Here is a 21,594-nt window from a genome sequence, read left to right as displayed (position 1 = left end):
CCAAGCACCACTCAGAGGCGAGAGCAGCTGCAAGGGCCCCCAGAGGAAAGTTCTGGGCCTCAGGCTGCCTCCGCTAGAATCCCCTAGTCCCCATTCCTGGCCCTTGGGGCCCAGGTGGGCGGGACTCCATTGACACTTTTCTCGGCCACGCCGATGAGGAGGAGGCAGGGCCTGGAGCCCCGGCAAGCCAATGTGGACGGCCGTGGTCACGCGCCGCCGGTGAGCAAGCCAATAGGCCCGGGGGGGCGTGTCCAGGGCCCGGGCTCAGGGCGTTTATAGCAACTTGGAATGCTGTGCTTTCTGCGCGTTCTAGTGCTGCTGTGGCTCCCCGTCCCGGTGCGGGACCTGTGCCCCGCGCTTCAGCCCTAGCCGCACAGCCTATTGATTCCCCTGCCGCCCTCGCGCACCTCCTGTTCGCCATGGAGTCGCTGGTTTTCCCGCGGCGCTCCGGCCCCACTCCCTCGGCCGCGGAGCTCGCCCGGCCGCTGGCGGAAGGGCTCATCAAGTCGCCCAAGCCCCTGATGAAGAAGCAGGCGGTGAAGCGGCACCACCACAAGCACAATCTGCGGCACCGCTACGAGTTCCTGGAGACCCTGGGCAAAGGCACCTACGGGAAGGTGAAGAAGGCGCGGGAGAGCTCGGGGCGCCTGGTGAGTGCGGCTCCCTCTCGCGGCGCGGGGCAGGCTCGGGCTTGGCCGCCGGCTGGGAGCGGAGGAGGGGGGCGGGGGGCTCGCTCGTTGCTGGGCGAAGAGGCCAGCGTGGTCTTTACCGCGCTGAGCTTGCGGGGCTACTGGGGGGTGTCCGTGGCAGATGTGTCGGTCCGTGATTGCGGGGGACAGTGGTTGCAGACTTACGAACCCCCAGCCAGCAACACCACACTTCTGTGATGATTGTCAAATAAAAAAAAAAAAGTGAGGCTATGGATAGTTCGCACGGAAAGACGAATCGTGTTCTGTCCTGGGATGAGATGAATGGGACTTAAGTTGAATTTTGCTGGGAATAGATTGTTCAATACAGTGCAATGGGAAGAGGTAGTAGAAGCCACCCCATCTTAGTAGGGATTTGGTAAATATGTGTGTGGTTGAATGAATGGATGAGGTGTGGCGTTCCCCCAACTCTTAAGAGTCTGGCAGCCCAGAGCACTGGAGATCTGGCACAGGGGGTGGATTTTGACATTGAGGTCCTTTCCAGCTCTAAGATTTAGTTGAAATTTCATTATGATGAGTTTTTGATTCTGGAAAATGTGAAACCAGGCTCTGGTACCAGGTCCACTGCACCAGAGATACCTTTTAGTTTGGAGGCCTTTTCAAAAACATGTCCTGTTAATTTGGTGCGAATGTAGTAGTCTAGCAATCTGTGTGACCTTGGACAACTTCCTTCATCTCTGTACTTTGTTTCCCCTTCTGCAAAACTGTAGAAAACACAGCCTGCCTCACAAGCTGCTGTGAGAATTGAATAAGATAGAAATATGAACTTAAATTGCCCCTGATGCATAGAACTTGCAGTGAGAACTTCTGGAAAGGCCAGAAAGGACGGCAAATTTGTTAAAAGTTAGTTAGCAGTGGCTAATTAGTTCTCAAACTTGAGTTTAAAGTACATAAGAATCACCTGGGATGTTTGTTTAAAATACTTACATTCTCTGGTTCCACACCCAGAGTAATTTATTCTGAAGGTCTAGGATAGGGCCGTATAATATATATTTTAACAAGCCTTTTACAGCAGGTGTTTTAGCCATTATTGTGTTTTGCCAAATCCAGTTGGGTGCTGGTTGTGAGGGTGTGTGTGTGTGTGTGTGTGTGCGCGGCTTGCCCTATTGGCTAGGCAGCAGTTACCTCCCCAGATTGTGTTTGCTTTTGCAGCCAGTAGCTGGTTTGAAATTCAAGAAGTCATTTCATTGGTGAAGGAGAGTGGTTGTTGGAGAAAGGGCTAGATTATGGTCCCATCAATAGGACCGAGTATGTTTTTCCTGCTATCGCCTGGCACAGTCCCCAGTTGCCTGCTGCCAGGTTACAGCAATTGGGCAATCATGTACTTCCTGGCTTGCCTTTTCTTTCCCTTTCTACAAAGTGTGAGGGCCCAGTGAGGCTCCAGGCTTGAGGCTGTTGGACCCAGGCTTTTTCAGGGGCTTAGCTGGAAAAGAGCTGCTCGTGGCTTGTGCTTCATGCTTCTTGGGGGTGGGGAGACTGGGTCGTGGGGACTGGGGTAGCCTAGAAACTTAGAAACTGAGATTTAAGTTCAGAGATCCCATCAGACTCTTGACCCAGGTCACTGTGGGGTGTGTGTGCGGGTGTGTGTGTGGACGTGCGTGAGAGACAGAGAGTAAGAGAGAGATCTCATTTGATTCCAGAATGAGATAAACTAGCTTTCAGTTTTCAAATCTCAGTGGATTTAGGCAGGGATTCCAGCTCTAATTGCATTAGAACAGAGAGAATTCAGAAGGTACTCCCTGGCCTCATGCCTCTTGCTCTTTGTAGGAAGCCAAGAGCAGTAGGCATGGGACCTGCTGTGAACCTGCCTGATCCAGACCACCCAGTACTGCAGCTGGGAACTTGCTCAGAGTCTCCTTCCTTCTTGGAGAGCAGCTGCCTGCTGTGCTAATGGTTTCTCAATTCTGGAGCACTGCTTCTTCCCCACCTTACCCTCCCCTGTCTCTTGACTCTCCTCTATGAAGCAAGAGAGACCTGGTGCCTCAGGATACTTCAGTTGGGGAGAGGGGTATGGGAGCTGCCCAAGACCTCCCCCAGCATGAATTGAGATAGTTGGTGGGAGCTAGATTCAGAGGAAAGCCTGCTGGGTGACTTCCATCCCAATTTTCTCTCTACCTTTCCAGCACACTTCCTGCTCCCAACCTGCCTAGATGGGATTATCAGGGGCCAGATGGGATTGGCAGAGGGAAGGGCAGGTGGGTGGAACTGATGCCTGCTCTAGGAGGGCATCAAAGGAAAAACAAATATTTGCTCTGGATCTTCAATACATTCCTGGTATCCAAATGACATTTCCTTCTGTATTCTCCCAGCTCCCCTGACCACCCTTCCCCCTAAAGAGAAAAACACATGCTAGGGTTTCTGGAATGGTGGAGTCCACCAAAGCCTTTTGATGATCTTCATGAGAAGTCGTACCTCCAAGGTACAACTTGCATCTTTCTGCGCCAAGGGGCAGTGAGGGTCATGAGTCCAAGTGGGCAGTGCTCTGGAGCGAGGGTGCTTCTGTCTTTTTTATGTATTAGATTGCTGTGCAGGATTTCAAAATGTTTGAAAATGACTGAGATGGTCCGATTCCTTCATTGACAGATAGAGTACCTGAGGCCTGGAGAGGGGAAGTGACTTACCCTGTAGCTGGTGAGTGGCATGCCTGCAACGTGGGCTCCTGGATGACCAAGTACTGAGTCCTGGACTGGGAGTTGGCCTTGAGATGAGCCTGGGCTTGCCTCAGTGTACTTTGTTATTCCAACAGTTAGCTCCTGCTGCCTTTCCCATTGCTCCAGGCAATGTTTCAGGTGGGAAGAGTCACTGGGAACCAACCCCCACCCTCATATACAATGACTGTGTTGAGGATTCTGGGTGGGTGAACTACACTATATTCTCGGGTTTCAAACCTTGTTGGGGATGCTGCCTAGCTGACACTCAAGGCTGCAAGGGTTCAAATCATGGCTCCGTTGCTTACCAGCTGTTGTGATCTCTCTGTACCTCAGTTTCCTAATCTGAGTAAAGTGGGGGAGATCATCATTCCCACCTCGTGGGGTTCCCTAAGGATTAAGTAAGATAGCATATATAAAGTGCTTAGCACAGTGTCTGCCACACGCAGTGTTATTATCCCAGCAAGGCTGGCTTTGATGAAGCCCTGCCCTTCCCTTTCCTGGGGAATCCCTGCATCCTGGAGGTCTGTCCTACCCCCAGAAAGAGAGTGGATTGTGTTTGGCTTCCCTAAGCCAAATCACTTTGTTCAAAGTCCTAGTCTCTCCTTCAGCCCCAGTTGCAGAGAAGAACTCGCACCTGGCCAGCTGCCAAGGGCTTGCTTGGCAGGACACTGCCCTCCCAGCTCCTCATGCACCTGCCTGCTCAGCAGCAGGCTGGGAGGCTGCGGGCCACTCTTGTCCTTGAGCTCCAGCCAAACCACACAAGAAGGCTGAGCAGGGACGCTCCTTGCCCAGCAACCTGGTAGAGGGGGCTGGAGGATGGCAAGGAGAGGGCAGCACAGTATGGGGATGTGGCTCAGGCTTCCCTCGGAGCCCATTCCTGATCGCTGCCTAGCTCTCTGGCTGGTGTAGTGGGATGGCAAGCCACCCCCTAGGCCCACCCCCACTCTGCCCAGTCTGGGCCAACCCAGCCCAACCTCTCCTCCGTTATCTAAATGGGTCATCCTCCAGCTCCTTGTCCTGCCTCCCAGGCAGCAGCTGCTCCACAAAAGGCCAGAGAAGAATCAAGGATCTTGGCTCCAACTCTGGGTGATAGCTATGACCAGAGATGCCCAGCTTGCACCTTCTCTCCCTCCACCTGGAATCAGCATCTCTGGATCTTCTTTTTCTAAGGCCTTTCTGCCATCTTCTCCTGAATCCAGATTGTTCCTGATCTGAGTACCTGGGAGGGAAGCAGTTTTTACCAAATGAGCCACATCACCTACCTCTCCAGGGTGTTGGCAAAGGAGTGGGCATGTTTGTATATCTGCAAGTGGGATGGGGTGGCTGGTGGTGCTGCACAGGCTGGCCCAGGGCAAGATGTGGGGCCTTCCCTTCTCCAGCAATGGGAGGTAGGCAGGGAATCTCCGAGGAAATAATTTCTTCTGAGATGGAAGCTTCTCCAGGCACCATCCTTCCATCTTCAATCCTGATTGTGTCTTGATGTGCTGGGAAGCCTTGGAAAAGTCAGTGCGCCTTTCTGGATTTCAGTGTGTGCCATTTGCAAAACAAGAGGAGGAATTAACCTTGCTGTCTCTTTCAATGTCCAGGACCGCAGGGTCAAGAAAACCACTGGGGCGGTATCAGAAATTATGCTCAAGCAGGCTACCATGGCCACAGTATGGGGCCCCTTATAATAATCCTTGGCTAGCACCTTCCTGGCATAGTAGCAGGTGGCCCATTCCTGACGAAGTTCAGCATAGGATTCTAGAGTTTGGAAGAGTACTTAGAGATCCTGATGTGCGAATTCATGAATGGCTCTTTCTGGCCTTTGCTCAAACCTTTCTTTCTGCCCTTGTTGCCCCTCCCTAGCCCACCTCCCTTGGCTTAGCAAAACTCACCGATCCTTCAAAATCGAAAGCAGCTTTCTCCCAGAGGTGGTTTTCCCTGCTCCTCCTATAGGCAAAGGAACTTCTCTCCAGTGCTCCTGCAGCTCTGCAGGCAGGGACATCAACTGCCATGTTTATCAAATAGAATGGGGTTTATCTAATTGTCAGTCCTCCTACTGGAGGACTGAATCCCTAACACCTAGCACAAGTGCCAGCCAGGCACATAGAAGACACTTAGCAGATGATTGGAAGATAAAGATCCTTTCGTTTTTCAGATGAGGACATGAAAAACAGCCAGATGATGAGTTAACCAGACTTACCTGATCAAGTGACTTATCTAGAGTCACACAGCTCGGTAGGAGCAAATAAGAATTAGATACATGGGCTCTCGATGCCCCCTCCACTAATCAGATGTTCAAGTTTACGTTGTTATTATTATTGAATCTAGTTTTCCTACCCCTTCTCAGTAGGGTGGCCATATAATGTATTGTCTAAACTTGTATAGTTTAGAGAGTAAAAGGGACGATATTAGCAGTTATACCAGGACTGTCTCACGCATGCGGCCTTCCTACGTCTGGGTGATTCATTCAGCAATTGTTACCCTCTTCCTTGGCTTTAGTCGTCTTATTTTTATTTTTTATTTTTTTAAGACAGAGTCTCGCTCTGTCGCCTAGGCTGGAATACAGTGGTGCAATCTCAGCTCATTGTAAGTTCCGCCCCCCAGGTTCAAGCAATTCTTGTGCCTCAGCCACCAAGTAGCTGGGATTACAAGAATGCATTGCCAGGCCTAGCTAATTTTTGTATTTTTAGTAGAGATGGGGTTTTACCATGTCAGCCAGGCTGGTCTCAAACTTCTGGCCTCGAGTGATTCGCCTGTCTCAGTCTCCCAAAGTACTGAGATTATAGGCGTGAGCCACTGCACCCAGCCTTGTCACGTATTCTAGAGAATAGTTGCCGAGCTATCTTGCAGATGAGAACAAAGGTCCCTAAAAATTAGTCCTTATAACCGAGGTGGACTCCACCCATGTCTAGGAAGAAGAGGAGAAAAATCTTATCTGAGCGCTGGTCCCATCAGTCAAAGATCATCAGCCCAGCGACTTAACTAGTAAATATTTGTGATTGTTGTTCACCAGTAAACAACTGTTGAACACTTTCGGTATGCTGAGCTCTGTCTAGGCCTAAGTTGTTGCTCTAATTTGCTTTGACAGGCTAGCCAGCAGATAGCTAGAGCCCTCTCCTTGGGGCCAGGAGAGGCTGGGGAGCAGTGGCCCAGCCCCACCAGGGCAGTGATGCATGGCTTTTCTTGTCTGCCATCTGCTCGGGGACTGATGGAGGCCTGATGACATAACTTGTTTGCTTCCTGGAAGGTGCCAGCCGTACTGTGATCTGCTGGGACCCAATGTGGATTACCCCTCAGGGGGTAGGTTAGGTGGGTCCCTAACCTACCCCCTGAGGCCAGAGCACACAAACTTGCAGGAGGCTGAACTGTTCGAGGAGGATTAACCATTCTGATGTAGAATCATGGGCTTCCGGAGTTGAAAGAGATGGATCTTGGGGTTCAATTTGTTGCACCTTCCCCCATGCAGACTCCTCCCAGCACCTCTAAGACCTCTTTCTCCTTTTTTTTGGAAGCTCATTTATTTTAGGCCTTGTCATCTCTAGAGTTCTGCCCCTAAGCCTATGATGATTTATCTCACTATTGTATCTGCGAGTATACAACTGTACATCCAAGATAGGGCTATGTGTACATTTTAAGTTTTGAAATAGTTTTGATTATCTAGATATGGGATTTGTGTTTATGTATGATTGATTGTTTGCTTTTTATGGACCTTTATCTTGGAAGAACTCATAGAATTTTATCCATTGTCTAATTTTAAACGAACAATTTTAGAGAGAAAATAACTTGTCCATAAAATCTCCCCTTCAGGGAGAGGAAAAAGGTATGGAGGCGAGGGGTGTGTGGGAATGATGCTCCAGGTTGAAGGCAGGAGAGAGAGGTGCCTCCTAGTTAAAGGAGGGTTCGAGCCCTCTCTACCTACCCCTGGCCCCTGCCCACTTCCAAGCCCAGGTTTTTGTTTGGCTTTGCTTTGTTTAGCTCACAAGAGAGAGATGGATGGTTTGGAGTAGAAGGGGGGTAGCCCCATCGCATCCCCTGCAGCTGCAGCGTGGGCCTCTCCGGCATCTTGGGGAGGAGGCTCCATGGTGACCATCCCTCCCGCCTGCCATTGTCCTCCCTGCCCTGCTCAGGGAGGGCCCGAGAGAGCAGGGCCTCCCTTCTTTCACGGATGAAGCTCCAGGGGGAGGAGCAGGGTGGAGGGCACGCCATCCCTGGCCCGTTGCCGGGGCGACCGGCCCAGGCCATTGTGAGCAGCTCCTCTTACGGGATTAGGGCTGTTCCGCATTCTTGTCCGATGGAGAACACAGGCCGGCAGGGCCTGCTGCCCCTGCAAGCCAGAAGCCATTGTCTGCCTCCAGAGCCCTGAGAAAGGGTGGATTAGAGGCCCCGCCCCTGGAGCAGGGGTTTCCTTTTTTTCTGTCTCCCTTTGAATCTTGAGGGGAGACAAACCCTCCTGGGAAATGGAACGAGGAGCTGTTTACCGCAGTCTGGGTCTTCAGATTTCTCACCACTTACCTATCTCCCATAAGAGGAAGTCTCGTATTTACCATTGGTGTCCTTGGACAGCACTTGCCGGGAACTGGCCGGCCCTGTGGCACCCCACCCCCACCCCGCTCCCGCCCAGCCCTGCAGCCTCTGAGGGCCCCGTGGCACCTGTAACAGCTCATTTCATAGACTCAGAGCAGGAAAGCCCCTCAGATCTTTTAGTTCAACCTGTTTGTTTCACGGGAAATACAACCAAGGGTCTGAGAAGGGGTGGGACTCGCCCAGGGGGACAGCGGCAGACTTCCCAGGGCAGTGTCCCTCCCCAGCTCTGCACCCCAGGCCCTGCTCGCTGGTATTTTCCGGGGTTTTGTCCAGGAGCTGCTGCTGAGGAGGGTGGAGCAGAGAGGGACCGAGACCTTCGGTGGCTCAGAGCTTTGCTAGCTGCATCTCGACAGCCCAGTTCCCACTTCCTCCTGCCTCACTCCACCCTTCCTGAGCCCACCACACCTACCGTCCAGAGGGCTTAGCGCTCAGCCCACGAGTGGTGTTCTTCGTCTTGCTGGGCTAAGATAGCAAGCCCTGAGGCCCCGACTATTGAGTTGTTTGTTTGTTGTGAGGGGGGGAGGGGAGGAACATTTCTTTTTCTTTTCTTTCCTTTTTTTTTGAGACAGAGTTGCTCAGGCTGAGGCTGGAGTGCGATGGCGCGATCTCTGCTCACTGCAACCTCCGCCTCCCAGGGTTCAAGCAATTCCCCTGCCTTAGCCTCCTGAGTAGCTGGGATCACAGGTGTGCACCACCACAACCAGCTAATTTCTGTATTTTTGGTAGAGATGGAGTTTCTCCATGTTGGTCAGACTGGTCTCGAACTCCCAACTTCCGGTGATCTGCCCGCCTCGGCCTCCCAAAGTGCTGGGATTACAAGCATGAACCACGCCACCTGGCCGAAACATTTTTATCTGAACCGAGTAAACTGGTTTAGGGTTTTGTGTTTTGTTTTTTTGTTGCTGTTGTTGTTTCCCTAATTTTTGGACCAATTTTTAAAAGCCTGTGGTAAAATGTACATAATATAAAAGTTACCATTTAAAGTGCACAGTAGTGTTAAATTTAACGTTGTTGTAACCCAGTCTCCAGAATTCTTTTCATCTTACAAAACAGAAACTATACGCATTAAACACCTCCCCACCTCCCCTCCCCCAGTCCCTGGTAACCACTGTTATTAATACTTTCTTCTGTCACTACGAATTTGCCTATTCCAGGTACCTCATTTAAGTGGGATCACACAATATTGATCCTTGCATGACTGGCTTATCTCACTTAGCATTAATGTTTTTAAGGGTCATCTGTGTTATAGCATGTGTTAGAATTTCATTCTTTTTATGGTTGAATAATATTCTATTCCATCCTACGGACATACCAAGTGTTATTTATTCCTACATTTATTTATTTATTATTATTTTTTTTTTTTTTGGTTTTTTTTTTTTTTTTTTTTTTTTTTTGAGACGGAGTTTCGCTCTTGTTACCCAGGCTGGAGTGCAATGGTGCGATCTCGGCTCACCGCAACCTCCGCCTCCCGGGTTCAGGCAATTCTCCTGCCCCAGCCTCCTGAGTAGCTGGGATTACAGGCACGCACCACCATGCCCAGCTAATTTTTTGTATTTTTAGTAGAGACGGGGTTTCACCATGTTGACCAGGATGGTCTCGATCTCTTGACCTCGTGATCCACCCACCTCGGCCTCCCACAGTGCTGGGATTACAGGCTTGAGCCACCGTGCCCGGCCTTATTTATTATTTTTATTTATTTATTTATTCCTTTCTTTTTCTTTCATTCTTTCTTTTTTGAGACAAGATCTGGCTCTGCTGCCCAGGCTGGAGTACAGTGATGCAATCATGGCTCACTACAACCTCTGCCTCCTGTGCTCAAGCAATCCCCCACCTCAGCATGCACCTATAGCTGGGACTACAGGCATGTGTCACCACACCTGGCTAGTTTTTGTATTTTTTGTAGAGACAGTGTTTCACCATGTTGCCCAGGCTGGTCACAAACTCCTGGCCTCAAGTGATCCTCCTACCTTGGCTTCCCAAAGTGCTTGGATTACAGGCATGAGCTACCACACCCAGACCTATCCCTACGTTTCTTGATGAACATTTGTGTTGTTTATACTTGGTGGCTAGTGACTGATTGCTTATAGCAAATTACAGTTCTGGGGCAGAAAAAGTGCCAAACTCAGAATCAGATGAGCACATCATCTAACCTGTCTGAGTCCCAGTTTCTTCACCTGTAAAGGGGAATGATGATGCTTTCTGTGCCCACCTCCCAAGGTTGTTGTGAGGGCCAGTTCATTTACTAATGTAACAAGGAGTTATTCTGTGCCTCTAGTGTGCACCAGGCACTGTACTCAGCATCAATAATTCAGTGGTGAGCAAAACTGACCAGTCCCTGTCCTCATGGTGCAGACCGGCACATTTCCTTCATAAATCATAAAGTATCGGCCTTGCAAATGCAGGTTTTTACCTTCCTTGTCCGTCTGTAGACTATGAATAAGAAGGTAACTGGTCCATATTTCTGCTGCATGGACCATGTGCACTCAGCTCAGGTGAGATCTTTTTCTAGGGAAAGTGCTCTCCAGTCTGTCTGTCACTTACTCTGGTAAAGGATGAAATGGCTTCTCTGGGTGTACTCTATGGCCTTTATAGCAGCTATAGGCAAACCACCAGGACCAGGTCCCCCAGAGTGTCCTCTGCCAAACCTTTCTCATCACTCTCCTGCGTTCTGTTCCCAGGTGGCCATCAAGTCCATCCGGAAGGACAAAATCAAAGATGAGCAAGATCTGATGCACATACGGAGGGAGATTGAGATCATGTCATCCCTCAACCATCCTCACATCATTGCCATCCGTGAAGGTATGGGGGGGCACCTGAAGCTGGAAGTTGGGGGTCTATGTGTATGCATGGATGTGTTCACATGCCTATGTACACGTGTCAGAAGAAACAACATAAAGAAGTAAAAATGATACAGGCCCTAGAGGTGGGCAAGAGCTGAATTTGAAACTCAGCTGTATGACTTTGCACAACTTACTGAATTTAGTTTTTGAGTTTCAGTTCCTCATTTATTAAGCGGGGTCATTCCATTTATATCACAGTGTGATTGCAAAGATCAAACTGTTCATGCCATTGAGTGCTCCGCTCATGGGAGGTACTCAAGGAATTGCAGGCTTTTTTGTTGTTATAATTCGGTTTTCCCTACTTGAACACTACCTTCCCAACCCAGTGAGCTCCTTAGCAATCTGAGGGAGGCTGAAACATACAAAGGCCTGCACCTGTCTTAGGTGCGTGGGTGCTATTCTTTGGGCATCCCAAGAGCCAGACCTCCTAGAGTCTGACCTGGGCTCTGAATCATTCTTGCCACAGGGCTGGCTTCTACCTCTCCTTGTCTCACTTGGCCTCCTCTTCTCTGACATCAGTGCTGACTTTGCCACCCCAGCTGCCCTCCTCCCCGTGACCCAGACGACAGAGTGAGCAAGAGAGGGTGACGAAGGAAAGATGGGGAGCCTTCTCCTACACACACCTGTCTGCATCGAGCCTTTACATAATATCAGTTAGACGAGAAGCAGTGGATAGCAACAGGAGGGAAGAAAGGGAACCTGTGGCTCTGTCTTTTGTCTGTATATTCCTGGTGGGGAAAAAAAATAGAGCAGTCTCTGCTCTTGGATCGTGTTCATAAAAAGATTAAGGGTAGAGCCACTGTGGCTTGAGCCTGTCCCATGAAGAGCCAGACAAGTGGCTGAGAAGGCTAATTGTATCTCTGTGTACTTCCCTCAGGGAAGAATGGGCAAATGACAAAGTTTGGTTAAGCCAGGCTGAGTGTGGTGAGAGAGAGAGAGAGAGAGTGTGTGTGTGTGTGTGTGTGTGTGTGTGTGTGTGTGTGAGTGTATTCTGCCTTACACCCATATCTCCAACTGGATCTGGGAACTGAGCGCTGAGGCTCATGATATGGCTTCTCTGTTACCTTCAGATTCAACAGACATAAGAACATATAGTTACTGTGTGTCTGGAGGGGCTCCCCCAAATTGATCCCCATCCTGCTACAGGCATCAAAAGATGTGAAGTAGGGGGTATGCCTCTGTCCTGGGAACTGACCTCTAACCTAGCTGTTCTCCAAAATGTGCCCTTGCTGGCTTTTGACTCCCAATTTGATGGCACAAAGTTTGCTTGCACCCTTGCAGAGATGGCAAGAGCCACAGGGGTGGAGTCGCAGCCAGGCATCCCCAGGAGACTGGGCCTCCATGGATAAGGGCCATTTACTCCTGTCACCCTGGAAAAAGTGACAGTCTCCTGGCCATGTATCCAATTGCCTGGAAGCTGGGACTCCTCTAGGGAGAAGCCTTTTCACTCCTTCTCAGAGCCTAGACAGCATTATCTCTGGGGCTGGCCAAGCAAGCCAAACTCATAGGACCCGTTTGACACAAAGATGCAATGTCATGGACATACATGTTCTAACATACACCAGGCAGAAGGGCCAGTTTGGTGAACCAGCCACTCCCTACCTTTCTAGGGGGCTGGAGCCAGGACAAGTCTTCAAGTGGCAAGAGGGCCCCTCCCACCCAGAGAGATGAGCCAGCTGGGATGGGCTGGCTGCCAGGAACCCAGCCACTCAATTAATTACCAAATGTGTATTGATTGCTTCTATGTACAAGGCCTTATGCATGAAGCCCTGGCCTGGATCCTTCGGATGAAAGTCAAAGATGGTGATGGATGTCTCAGCTCTCTGTTGTGCTTTATAGTTCATGATCCACTTTTTTTTTTTTTTTTTTTTGAGACGGAGTTTCACTCTTGTTACCCAGGCTGGAGTGCAATGGCACGATCTCGGCTCACCGCAACCTCTGCCTCCTGGGTTCAGGCAATTATCCTGCCTCAGCCTCCTGAGTAGCTGGGATTACAGGCACGCACCACCATGCCCAGCTAATTTTTTGTATTTTTAGTAGAGACGGGGTTTCACCATGTTGACCAGGATGGTCTTGATCTCTTGACCTTGTGATCCACCCGCCTCGGCCTCCCAAAGTGCTGGGATTACAGGCTTGAGCCACCGCGCCCGGCCCATGATCCACTTTAATACACTTTTGTTCCCTCTTCTGATCCTCAAGACAGGCATTATTATTGGCATTATTTTTCAAATGTATGCATGAGGGCACTTGAGTATAAATATGACCATAGGTGCCATTTATTGAGTGCTTGCTTATTCGTCAGACCTCCACCAGCTTGCTCAGCCAGCCCTGGCACTACTGCTAACTTTTTGTGTTTCTCACCCCAGCCCTGTGAGGTTGCCTTATTATCCTGCTTTTCAAATGAGGAAACTGAGGCACAGTGGTTTAATGACTTGTCCAAGATCACGCAGCAAACCTGCATTCTGACTCACGCATCTAGAAGAGATTTGCCCAAGGCCACAAGGTGAAAAAGTACCAGCTTCTTAAACCAAGGAGCTTTGCCTTTCATGAGAATGAATCACTTATGAGAATGAAAGACCAGGCTCCTTGGTTCAAGAAGCTGGTACTTTTTTTTTAAAAGAAGCTGGTACTTTTTTGGGGATTCTGAAAATTACCCTGCCCTTTCAGGAAGATGTCTAGTGAGGCAGGGTAATGTCTAAGGGCAGGGTAATTTTCAGAATCCCCAAAAGCCTGAACTTCCAAGGAGGCAGAGGGTGAGCCAGTGTCTTTGGCCTTAACTCATGGCTCCTGGAAGATGCTGAGAACTTCCAAGGCCCTTCTCCTGCCCTTATTTGCCACTGTATAGCCCCATTAGCAGATATCCCTAGAGGAGGAGGGTCCCGTCTGGTTTGGGGCCTGGGGTGGGGGAGGAGTGAGTCACCCCCCAGTGGAGAGCAGTGCACTCTGGGGGAACCTGACATTCCTTGCCTTGCTCTGCCCAGTGTTTGAGAACAGCAGCAAGATTGTGATCGTCATGGAGTATGCCAGCCGGGGTGACCTTTATGACTACATCAGCGAGCGGAAGCAGCTCAGTGAGCGTGAGGCCAGGCATTTCTTCCGGCAGGTCGTCTCCGCAGTGCACTATTGCCATCAGGTGAGCACCTACCTGCTCCAGCCATGTTCTCCGGGGGCGGGGGGGGGGGTCCCTGGGGCCCTGGGGCTGTTACAGATCAGAGAGTTTTCATGACCTGTCCAGGATCACACAGGGAGGCAGAAACAGAGGCAGAACTAGATTCTGGACTCTCAGGGAAATGTTGGCATCTCTGACTTTCAGTCCCTCGCCCTGGGATAGAAGGGCCTGTGATTTCTTGCAGCACACACCAAAAAAATGGGCATCCCCAGCCTACCTGTGCTCAGCCCCACTTGGCTCCCTTTGTGTTTACCTCAGTCTCCAGACTAGACTATTTATCACCTTCCCTTCCCCGGTGACCTTCCTCTGACTGCCCCATCCTGCTTTCAGAATGGAGTTGTCCACCGGGATCTCAAGCTGGAGAACATCCTCTTAGATGCCAATGGGAATATCAAGGTGAGTCCCACTTCTTACTTCTAGAAGCCTTCTGGCCCACCCCAGCTTTTCTGCACTGTCTCCAGCCAAGTAGCTCTAAGCTCTTGGTGGGTTCCTGAAGGAGCTGAGCCAGGCTGACCTTCATTCCTTCATTGGTACTGGTAGGGCCCTCAGCCATGGATATACATATTGGAATGGATATTCTAACACCTCATTGTGTGGATGGAGAGCTGTGGCCTCAGAGGAGGGGTGATTTGCACAAGATCACACGACTAGCTCGTGGCTGAGCCTGGGCTAGAACCAAGGTCTTCTGACTCTCAGATCAGTGGTCCTTTGAAGCCAGAAGGCTGACAGGAATCTAGGTCTAAGCTCAGGTTTGCTACAACCTTGGGACGGGCCTGGCCTGAGTTCTTCTCCCCGCCCATGTGTGTACACACTTGCATACACACACACATGCATGCTTTAATCTGCTACAATTAGCCCTTTGGAAACATCCCACAGATGGACTCCAGCTCCAGCTTCCTGCTTTCTGCAACTGCTAGATTTCCATGCTTAAGTTTTTTTGTTATGTGTGTTTTTTTTTTTTTTTGAGATCGAGTCTCTCTCTCTTATCAGACTGGCGTGCAGTGGCACGATCTCAGCTCACTGCAATCTCTGCCTCCGGGGTTCAAGTGATTCTCCTGCCTCAGCCTCCCAAGTAGCTGGGACTACAGGCGCGCGGCACCACGCCTGGCTAATTTTTGTATTTTTAGTAGAGATGGGGTTTCAGCATGTTGGCCAGGATGGTCTCAATCTCTTGACCTCTTGATCTCTTGATCCGCCCACCTCGGCCTCCCAAAGTGCTGGGATTACAGGCGTGAGCCACTGTGCCCAACTACTTAAGTGTTAAATTTAGGCATGGAGAAGCTCATGTTGATGGGATACACTGAGATGGGCATGGCCCAGGGAGACTGGCCCCTGCAGGCACCGGAAGGGTGACGCTACATTCTGATCCGTTTCAGAATCTTTCTGAAGCCAGGACATAGTCTCTTCCAGTGGCTCCTGACCTGTACCCTGAGGTGCCTGGTACTGAGTTCATTCCCTCTTACCAGCCAATTCCCGGAGCAGGTGGGGCTCTCTTTGATGCTGACCAGAAGGGAGGGAAGCCAGGGCCAGTAAACCCGCATAGTCAGGCACGAACATTGACAAGCATGAACTTTCTTGTCTGTACCAATCATGTGCCTCATTATGGACTTCAACTGGTAACTGCTTGATAAGAGGCCAATAAAACCATAAACAAAGGAGCCAGAGTTTAATAAACAGCCCTTCCCCGCCCTGAACACACATAACCCTCTGATAGGGTAAAGAGGTGAGGAGCACCAGGACACTGGCCTCAGCCTCTAACTGAGGATGGATGGGAAAGGGACTCTCCAGGGAACGAGATGACAGGGTTGGGTTCTCAAGCCCTCAGTATCGGATGGTTCAGTGAGTCCTGGGCTGTAACCACAGCCCTGACGCTTGTTCTGCCCTCATTATTGCTTCTCGGCTATATTGGACTGACCCCAGGTTTCTGCCACCAAGTTCTTGCCCAGGTGTGCACACAGGCATGATCCCTTTGCTAGGAAGGGCAGCTCAAGTCTCATGTGGTTCATTGGTTATAGGGCTTGCTTGTTCCTCAGGCCTGTGACATTACACGAGATGCTGGCTTTCCCCCTCCATCCGGTTGACCCTCCTTTCCATGGCTAAGCATCCTTAGAGCCTCATTGCAGGATCTCACCTAGGCTAGCAGCTGCAGGAGAGGCAGGGGCAAGGAGGTCAGCATGGGAGTGGAGAGTCTGTCTGGAAGGCAGATCTAATGAACAGGGACTCCAGGGAGGCATTTGAAACTCTTGGCTTCTAGAAGAAGGAGATGGAAGGCTTTCTGGAGGGGCATGGGCTTGCTGGGCCAAAAGGATGGGCATGGACAGGAGAGAGCATCTCTGCAGGTGAATGCCACATGAGAAAAGTGGTCTGGGGAGCAGTGAGGATCCTGGAGCCCCCACATACCTCTTCCTAGATGTTCCTCATTGGCACAGCTCCTCGGGATTTGTTCTTCCAGGGCCTGAGCTATGCTGACAGTGCTTAGTGTGGGGTAGAGGTCATGGGGACCCTTTCCTTCTTCTGAAGACCGGGTTTCCCCAGGATCTGGAGACGGGTGGGCCAAGAGCTACAGAAAAACCCAGGCCTTGGCATGACCTGTGCCCGTGTTTGACTCAATTCTGCAGATTGCTGACTTCGGCCTCTCCAACCTCTACCATCAAGGCAAGTTCCTGCAGACATTCTGTGGGAGCCCCCTCTATGCCTCGCCAGAGATTGTCAATGCGAAGCCCTACACAGGCCCAGAGGTAAGTGGCCACCCTCCCCTGCCAGCCTGCCCCAGGTGTTTACTATGACTTTAGACCCTGAGAGAACGATAGTTTTATACTTATTCACCTTTTCAGAGCACAAAACTCAAGCCTCCCAAAAACTAGTAACTTGCCAGGTGTCTAGCCAGGAGTGGCAAAACTAGAACTAGGCCGGGCGCAGTGGCTGACGATAATTCCAACACTTGGGGAGGCCGAGGTGGGTGAATCACTCGAGGTCAGGAGTCAAGACTAGCCTGGCCAACATGGCGAAATCCTGTCTCTACTAAAAAGAAAAAGTATAAAATTAACAGGGTGCTGTGGCACACACCTGTAATCCCAGTTACCTGGGAGGCAGAGGCAGGAGAATCATCTGAACCTGCGAGGCGGAGGTTGCAGTGAGCCGAGATCATGCCAGTGCACTCCAGCCTAGGCAACAGAGGAAGACTCCGTCTCAAAACAAAAACAAAAACAAAAAACCCACAAAAAAACCCCTAGAACTAGAACTTAGGTCTCCTGACTCCTAGGTCAGTTCTTTGTGTCCTTCACCTTCCTCATTCCTGTTACCTTTCCCAGCACCCAGTCCAGCTTCCCAAGAGTGATGTAGAGGTGGTGTCTGTCACAACCACCCCTTCCCCAGCACAGAAGAGATGACCTGGCTGTTGCTCTTGTGCTTGGCTGTCCCTCCCAGGGAAAGCAGTTGACAACATCTCAGCCCCCTTCTGCAGCATCCCGGTCTTGGCCCCTGGGTAGGAGAGGTGGGCCGTCTTCAGATGTGCTAGGCTCTGAGTTCTCCAGCATGTACCACTTTCTTGTCTGGTATGGGCATCCTTGCTGACCTCCTGCCTCTTTCTCAGGTGGACAGTTGGTCCCTGGGTGTTCTCCTCTACATCCTGGTGCATGGCACCATGCCCTTTGATGGGCATGACCATAAGACGCTGGTGAAACAGATCAGCGACGGGGCCTACCGGGAGCCACCTAAACCCTCTGGTGAGTGAGAGGTGTGGGCGTTCTCATCCAGGCCTGGGGTGTCCTTCACTCATTCCTAAGGCAGGAACTATACAGTAGCACTAAAGTCAGAAACGCCACAGTCCATCATGGCCCACGATAGGTTAGGGTATCCTCCACCGTGTGTCCAATGTTAAGACTTGTGAGGAAGGAGGAGATAGCTTTTTCTTCCCCAAAGGGGCATGCTTGATTATATTTGGGAAGTAGTTCCTAAGGCCTCACTTAGATCTTCTTTGGCAACAGTTTTCTCATTTCCTGTTGCTTTTGTTCTCATCTTCAGAAATATTTTTGTCCTTCACTGTGACATAGAAGGCAGGAAGAAGGGTGTGAGAGCCCCAGTTACCCTGAGCACAGTCTCTACCCTCAGAGGGTTGAATTTCAATGGAGAGAGAGAGGATAGACACCAACATACATACAAGGACTCATGAAGGGGTCACAGTCCTGCGGGGTCAGAGGACAGGCAGCTGGAGGAGTCAGTTCAGGAACTCTGGACTGGGGAGCTGTCCTGGGCCAAGGCATGTTTAGAGCCCTAGGTTGGAAGGGATGCATCTGACCCAAGAGTAAGCAGTGTCTTAGCTCAAAGGCGGATGAGCTGGTGACAGAGGACAGGGAGTGCCCATTCTGGGAGCTGCCAAACTGAAGCTCCTGCCTTTTGTCTTCCAGATGCCTGTGGCCTGATCCGGTGGCTATTGATGGTGAACCCCACCCGCCGGGCCACCTTGGAGGATGTGGCCAGTCACTGGTGGGTCAACTGGGGCTATGCCACCCGTGTGGGAGAGCAGGAGGCTCTGCATGAGGGTGGGCACTCTGGCAGCGATTCTGCCCGGGCCTCCATGACTGACTGGCTCCGGCGTTCCTCCCGCCCCCTCCTGGAGAATGGGGCCAAGGTGTGCAGCTTCTTCAAGCAGCATGCACCTGGTGGGGGGAGCACCACCCCTGGCCTGGAGCGCCAGCATTCACTCAAGAAGTCCCGCAAGGAGAATGACATGGCCCAGTCTCTCCATGGTGACCCAGCTGATGACACTGCCCCTCGCCCTGGCAAGAGCAACCTCAAGCTGCCAAAGGGCATTCTCAAGAAGAAGGCGTCAGCCTCTGCAGAGGGGGCACAGGAGGACCCTTCTGAGCTCAGCCCCATCCCTGCGAGCCCAGGGCAGGCTGCCCCCCTGCTCCCCAAGAAGGGCATCCTCAAGAAACCCCAGCAGCGAGAGTCTGGCTACTACTCCTCTCCCGAGCCCAGTGAGTCTGGGGAGCTCTTGGATGCAGGTGATGTGTTTGTGAGCGGGGATCCCCCGGAGCAAAAGCCCCCGCAAGCCTCAGGGCTGCTCCTACATCGCAAAGGCATCCTCAAACTCAATGGCAAGTTCTCCCGGGCAGCCTTGGAGCTCTCGGCCCCCACCACCTTCGGCTCCTTGGATGAACTCGCCTTGCCCCGCCCCCCGGCGCGGGCTAGCCGCCCCTCAGGGGCTGTGAGCGAAGACAGTATCCTGTCCTCTGAGTCCTTTGACCAGCTGGACTTGCCTGAACGGCTCCCAGAGCCCCCGCTGCGGGGCTGTGTGTCTGTGGACGACCTCATGGGGCTTGAGGAGCCCCCATCAGAGGGCCCTGTAAGCTACCTGAGGCGCTGGCGGCAGGATCCTTTGGGGGACAGCTGCTTTTCCCTGACAGACTGCCAGGAGGTGACAGCCACCTACCGACAGGCACTGGGAGTCTGCTCAAAGCTCACCTGAGGCGGGTAGGCATTGCCCCAGCCCAGGCAGGGTCTGAGATGCAGCCGGCTGCACCCCGACGGGAGATGCCTTCTCCCGCACCTCCCAGGACTTGCATCCCAGCTCAGAAGGCTGAGACTTTGCAGTGGAGCCCTGGGCAGGGCTGGATGTGGGAAGCAGGCAAGTGCATCCTTGATAAAGTGCATCAAGGATTCAGTGTCTGCAGCTCTGCTGAACTAAGAGGATAACAGAGAAAGAGAACGGAACGGGAAGGCCCACGTCAGAGTCCGGGTTGTCTGTTTCTTGTGCACATAGTCGGGCCGCAGAGACCTGGAGAACTACCAGCGCCCAGCTCCTGCATCCCATGAATACACTGTACATGTGGTGCCTTCTAAGGACAGCCTGTTCCTTACTCATTCTCTGCCAAAGTGGGGCCAGACCTCTTCACACACACATTCCTGTTCCCACCAAGCACCAGAACTGGACAGTGGCACCCGTAATGTGCCTGAGGCATCCTGGGAATGGTCTGGAGTAACCCTTCCTTATTTATCCTTGGAGTAAGAGAACACAACCTCTGTTTCTTCCGTGGTTCTCTTCCCCTTTCCATCCCCCAAACCTGCCCTGAGCCTCCTGGAGTTGCTGCTATGAATCTGAAAGACTTGAAAAGCCCCAGGCTGCTGTGTGGACTTCATCTCAAGGGGCCCAGCCTCCTCTGGACGCCTCCTTGGACCTCAGAAACTCAGAACTTCTGCCTCTAAGCTGCTCATAAAGTCCAGACTTACGGATGTGTTCTCTGGGCCCTCAGAACTCTAGAATGCCTGTATTTATTTTTATGTGCTCAACTCTGTGTTTTAGAAAAAGTGAATCTTGCTGTTTTCAATAATGTGAATGCTGTTCTGAGAAAATCCACTATGGCATCTAAGTTTTGTGCACAGAGAGATATTTTTACAACGATTTCCACCCCACCCCCGACATTCCCCCGTACCCCACTCCACACTGTGTTTCTCTACCTAATGGACCTCTGTGGCCAAAAAATACCATTCCATTAAAACCAGAAAGGTGACTGGAAACATGCCCTGCTGTTCTCTTTGGTGATGGAAGTGGGGAGGGATGGGGCCCGAGCAGGTTTTTGAGCCTTCTAATACTCATTCCCCTAGGCTGCCAGGGGTGGGAGATAAAAAAACTAAGGAATCAAAAACAATTGTGAGCCCAGTAGCTCCGGCCTGACCCTATTATGCACGCAGGTGGGAAAGCCCTGAGCCCAGGGTCCCAGTTGTTCTTCCTGCCTTTGGCACTAAAGTAGAAGTGATTTGGCAGATTATCCCCCCCCGCCCCCCCCCTTCCCTCCTTCTCCCCCCCCCCCCTGCTCCGGTCTGCTCGAGCCCTGTTGCTGCTGCCTAAAGACACCCCCACAGCCTTTATTCTCTCCCTCCTAAGAAATCCCCTTTAGCCCGGTGCTGGGCAGCTTCCCCCCCCCCCCTCACTGCCTGACTCCTAGAGAAAGCAAGAATGCCTGGAATGTCCACCCCCACCAGACGCCAGCCCCTCAGCCCCCTGCAGAGCATTCTCCACAAGCCTGCTCCATTGAGAAACTCCCAGGCTCCGAGGGCTGGGGATGAAAGGGAGGGTGAGGACAAAGTGCGGGCCAGCAGCCGGCTGACTCTGGCTTCGGGCTGGCTCCCTCCCCCACCCCGACCTGCCCTGGTATTCACAGGAGGCCTCCAAACATCCCCAGCTCTGACTCGGGCCTCACAGCACACCTGTCCTTCTGCCAGCTGTCAGTGCCTGCCCAGTGGAGCGTTGGACCTCCCCTCCCGCACCTGGAGAGCTGAGCTGGCAAAGTCACTGGAGTCTGCGAAGGAGATGAGGAGGACAAGGCGACTATGGGTCAGGACGGGGAGAGCAAACAAGACAAGGCTTAGGCGACACTGGAGTACTTAGGTCTTGAGTCTCTGAGGCCCTACTCAGTGCTGGAACTCAGGGCTAGACTCTGGGTAAACATGGGAAAAATCCAGGGGGTGGATTTATCTCCAGAAGCTTAGAGTTCAGCTGTGGGGTTCTCAGACCTCGTTTATTCATTCCTCTCATGAATCAACCCCTTTTGTGTGCTAAACTCTGTAGAAGACAGAGGTAATTGCTGTATCCCTGGTACAAAAAAAAAAAAAAAAAAAAAAAAAAAGATCTTAGCCTCAAGGAGGTTAGAGACTGG

At 51.6% G+C, this 21,594-nt stretch overlaps 1 protein-coding gene across 1 annotated transcript; it reads left to right on the top strand.

The window, feature by feature from the left end:
* Positions 1 to 265: 265 nt before the first annotated feature.
* Positions 266 to 20,451, top strand: NUAK2 (NUAK family kinase 2). The gene is made up of 7 exons (XM_032288956.1): positions 266 to 650; positions 10,606 to 10,726; positions 13,749 to 13,900; positions 14,267 to 14,332; positions 16,555 to 16,674; positions 17,529 to 17,661; positions 18,343 to 20,451. Exons 1-7 carry the CDS (start codon positions 420 to 422, stop codon positions 19,404 to 19,406), a joined length of 1,887 nt encoding a protein of 628 aa, XP_032144847.1. The 5' UTR covers positions 266 to 419; the 3' UTR covers positions 19,407 to 20,451.
* Positions 20,452 to 21,594: the final 1,143 nt, after the last annotated feature.

This window comes from Sapajus apella, unplaced genomic scaffold (assembly GCF_009761245.1).
Source record: "Sapajus apella isolate SASKATOON/1434 unplaced genomic scaffold, GSC_monkey_1.0 scaffold22, whole genome shotgun sequence".
Classification (NCBI taxonomy): domain Eukaryota; kingdom Metazoa; phylum Chordata; class Mammalia; order Primates; family Cebidae; genus Sapajus; species Sapajus apella.
The sequence above is the reverse complement of the archived record's forward strand: the minus strand, read 5'-3'. Positions and strand labels throughout refer to the sequence as shown.

What these genes read in the sequence shown, in the direction of transcription:
- NUAK2 (XM_032288956.1), top strand. Translation starts at nt 420, where the DNA reads ATGGAGTCGCTGGTTTTCCCGCGGCGCTCCGGCCCCACTCCCTCGGCC. An exon ending in GGGAGAGCTCGGGGCGCCTG is followed by an intron (nt 651 to 10,605) that starts GTGAGTGCGGCT and finishes TTCTGTTCCCAG; the next exon opens with GTGGCCATCAAGTCCATCCG. An exon ending in CATCATTGCCATCCGTGAAG is followed by an intron (nt 10,727 to 13,748) that starts GTATGGGGGGGC and finishes TGCTCTGCCCAG; the next exon opens with TGTTTGAGAACAGCAGCAAG.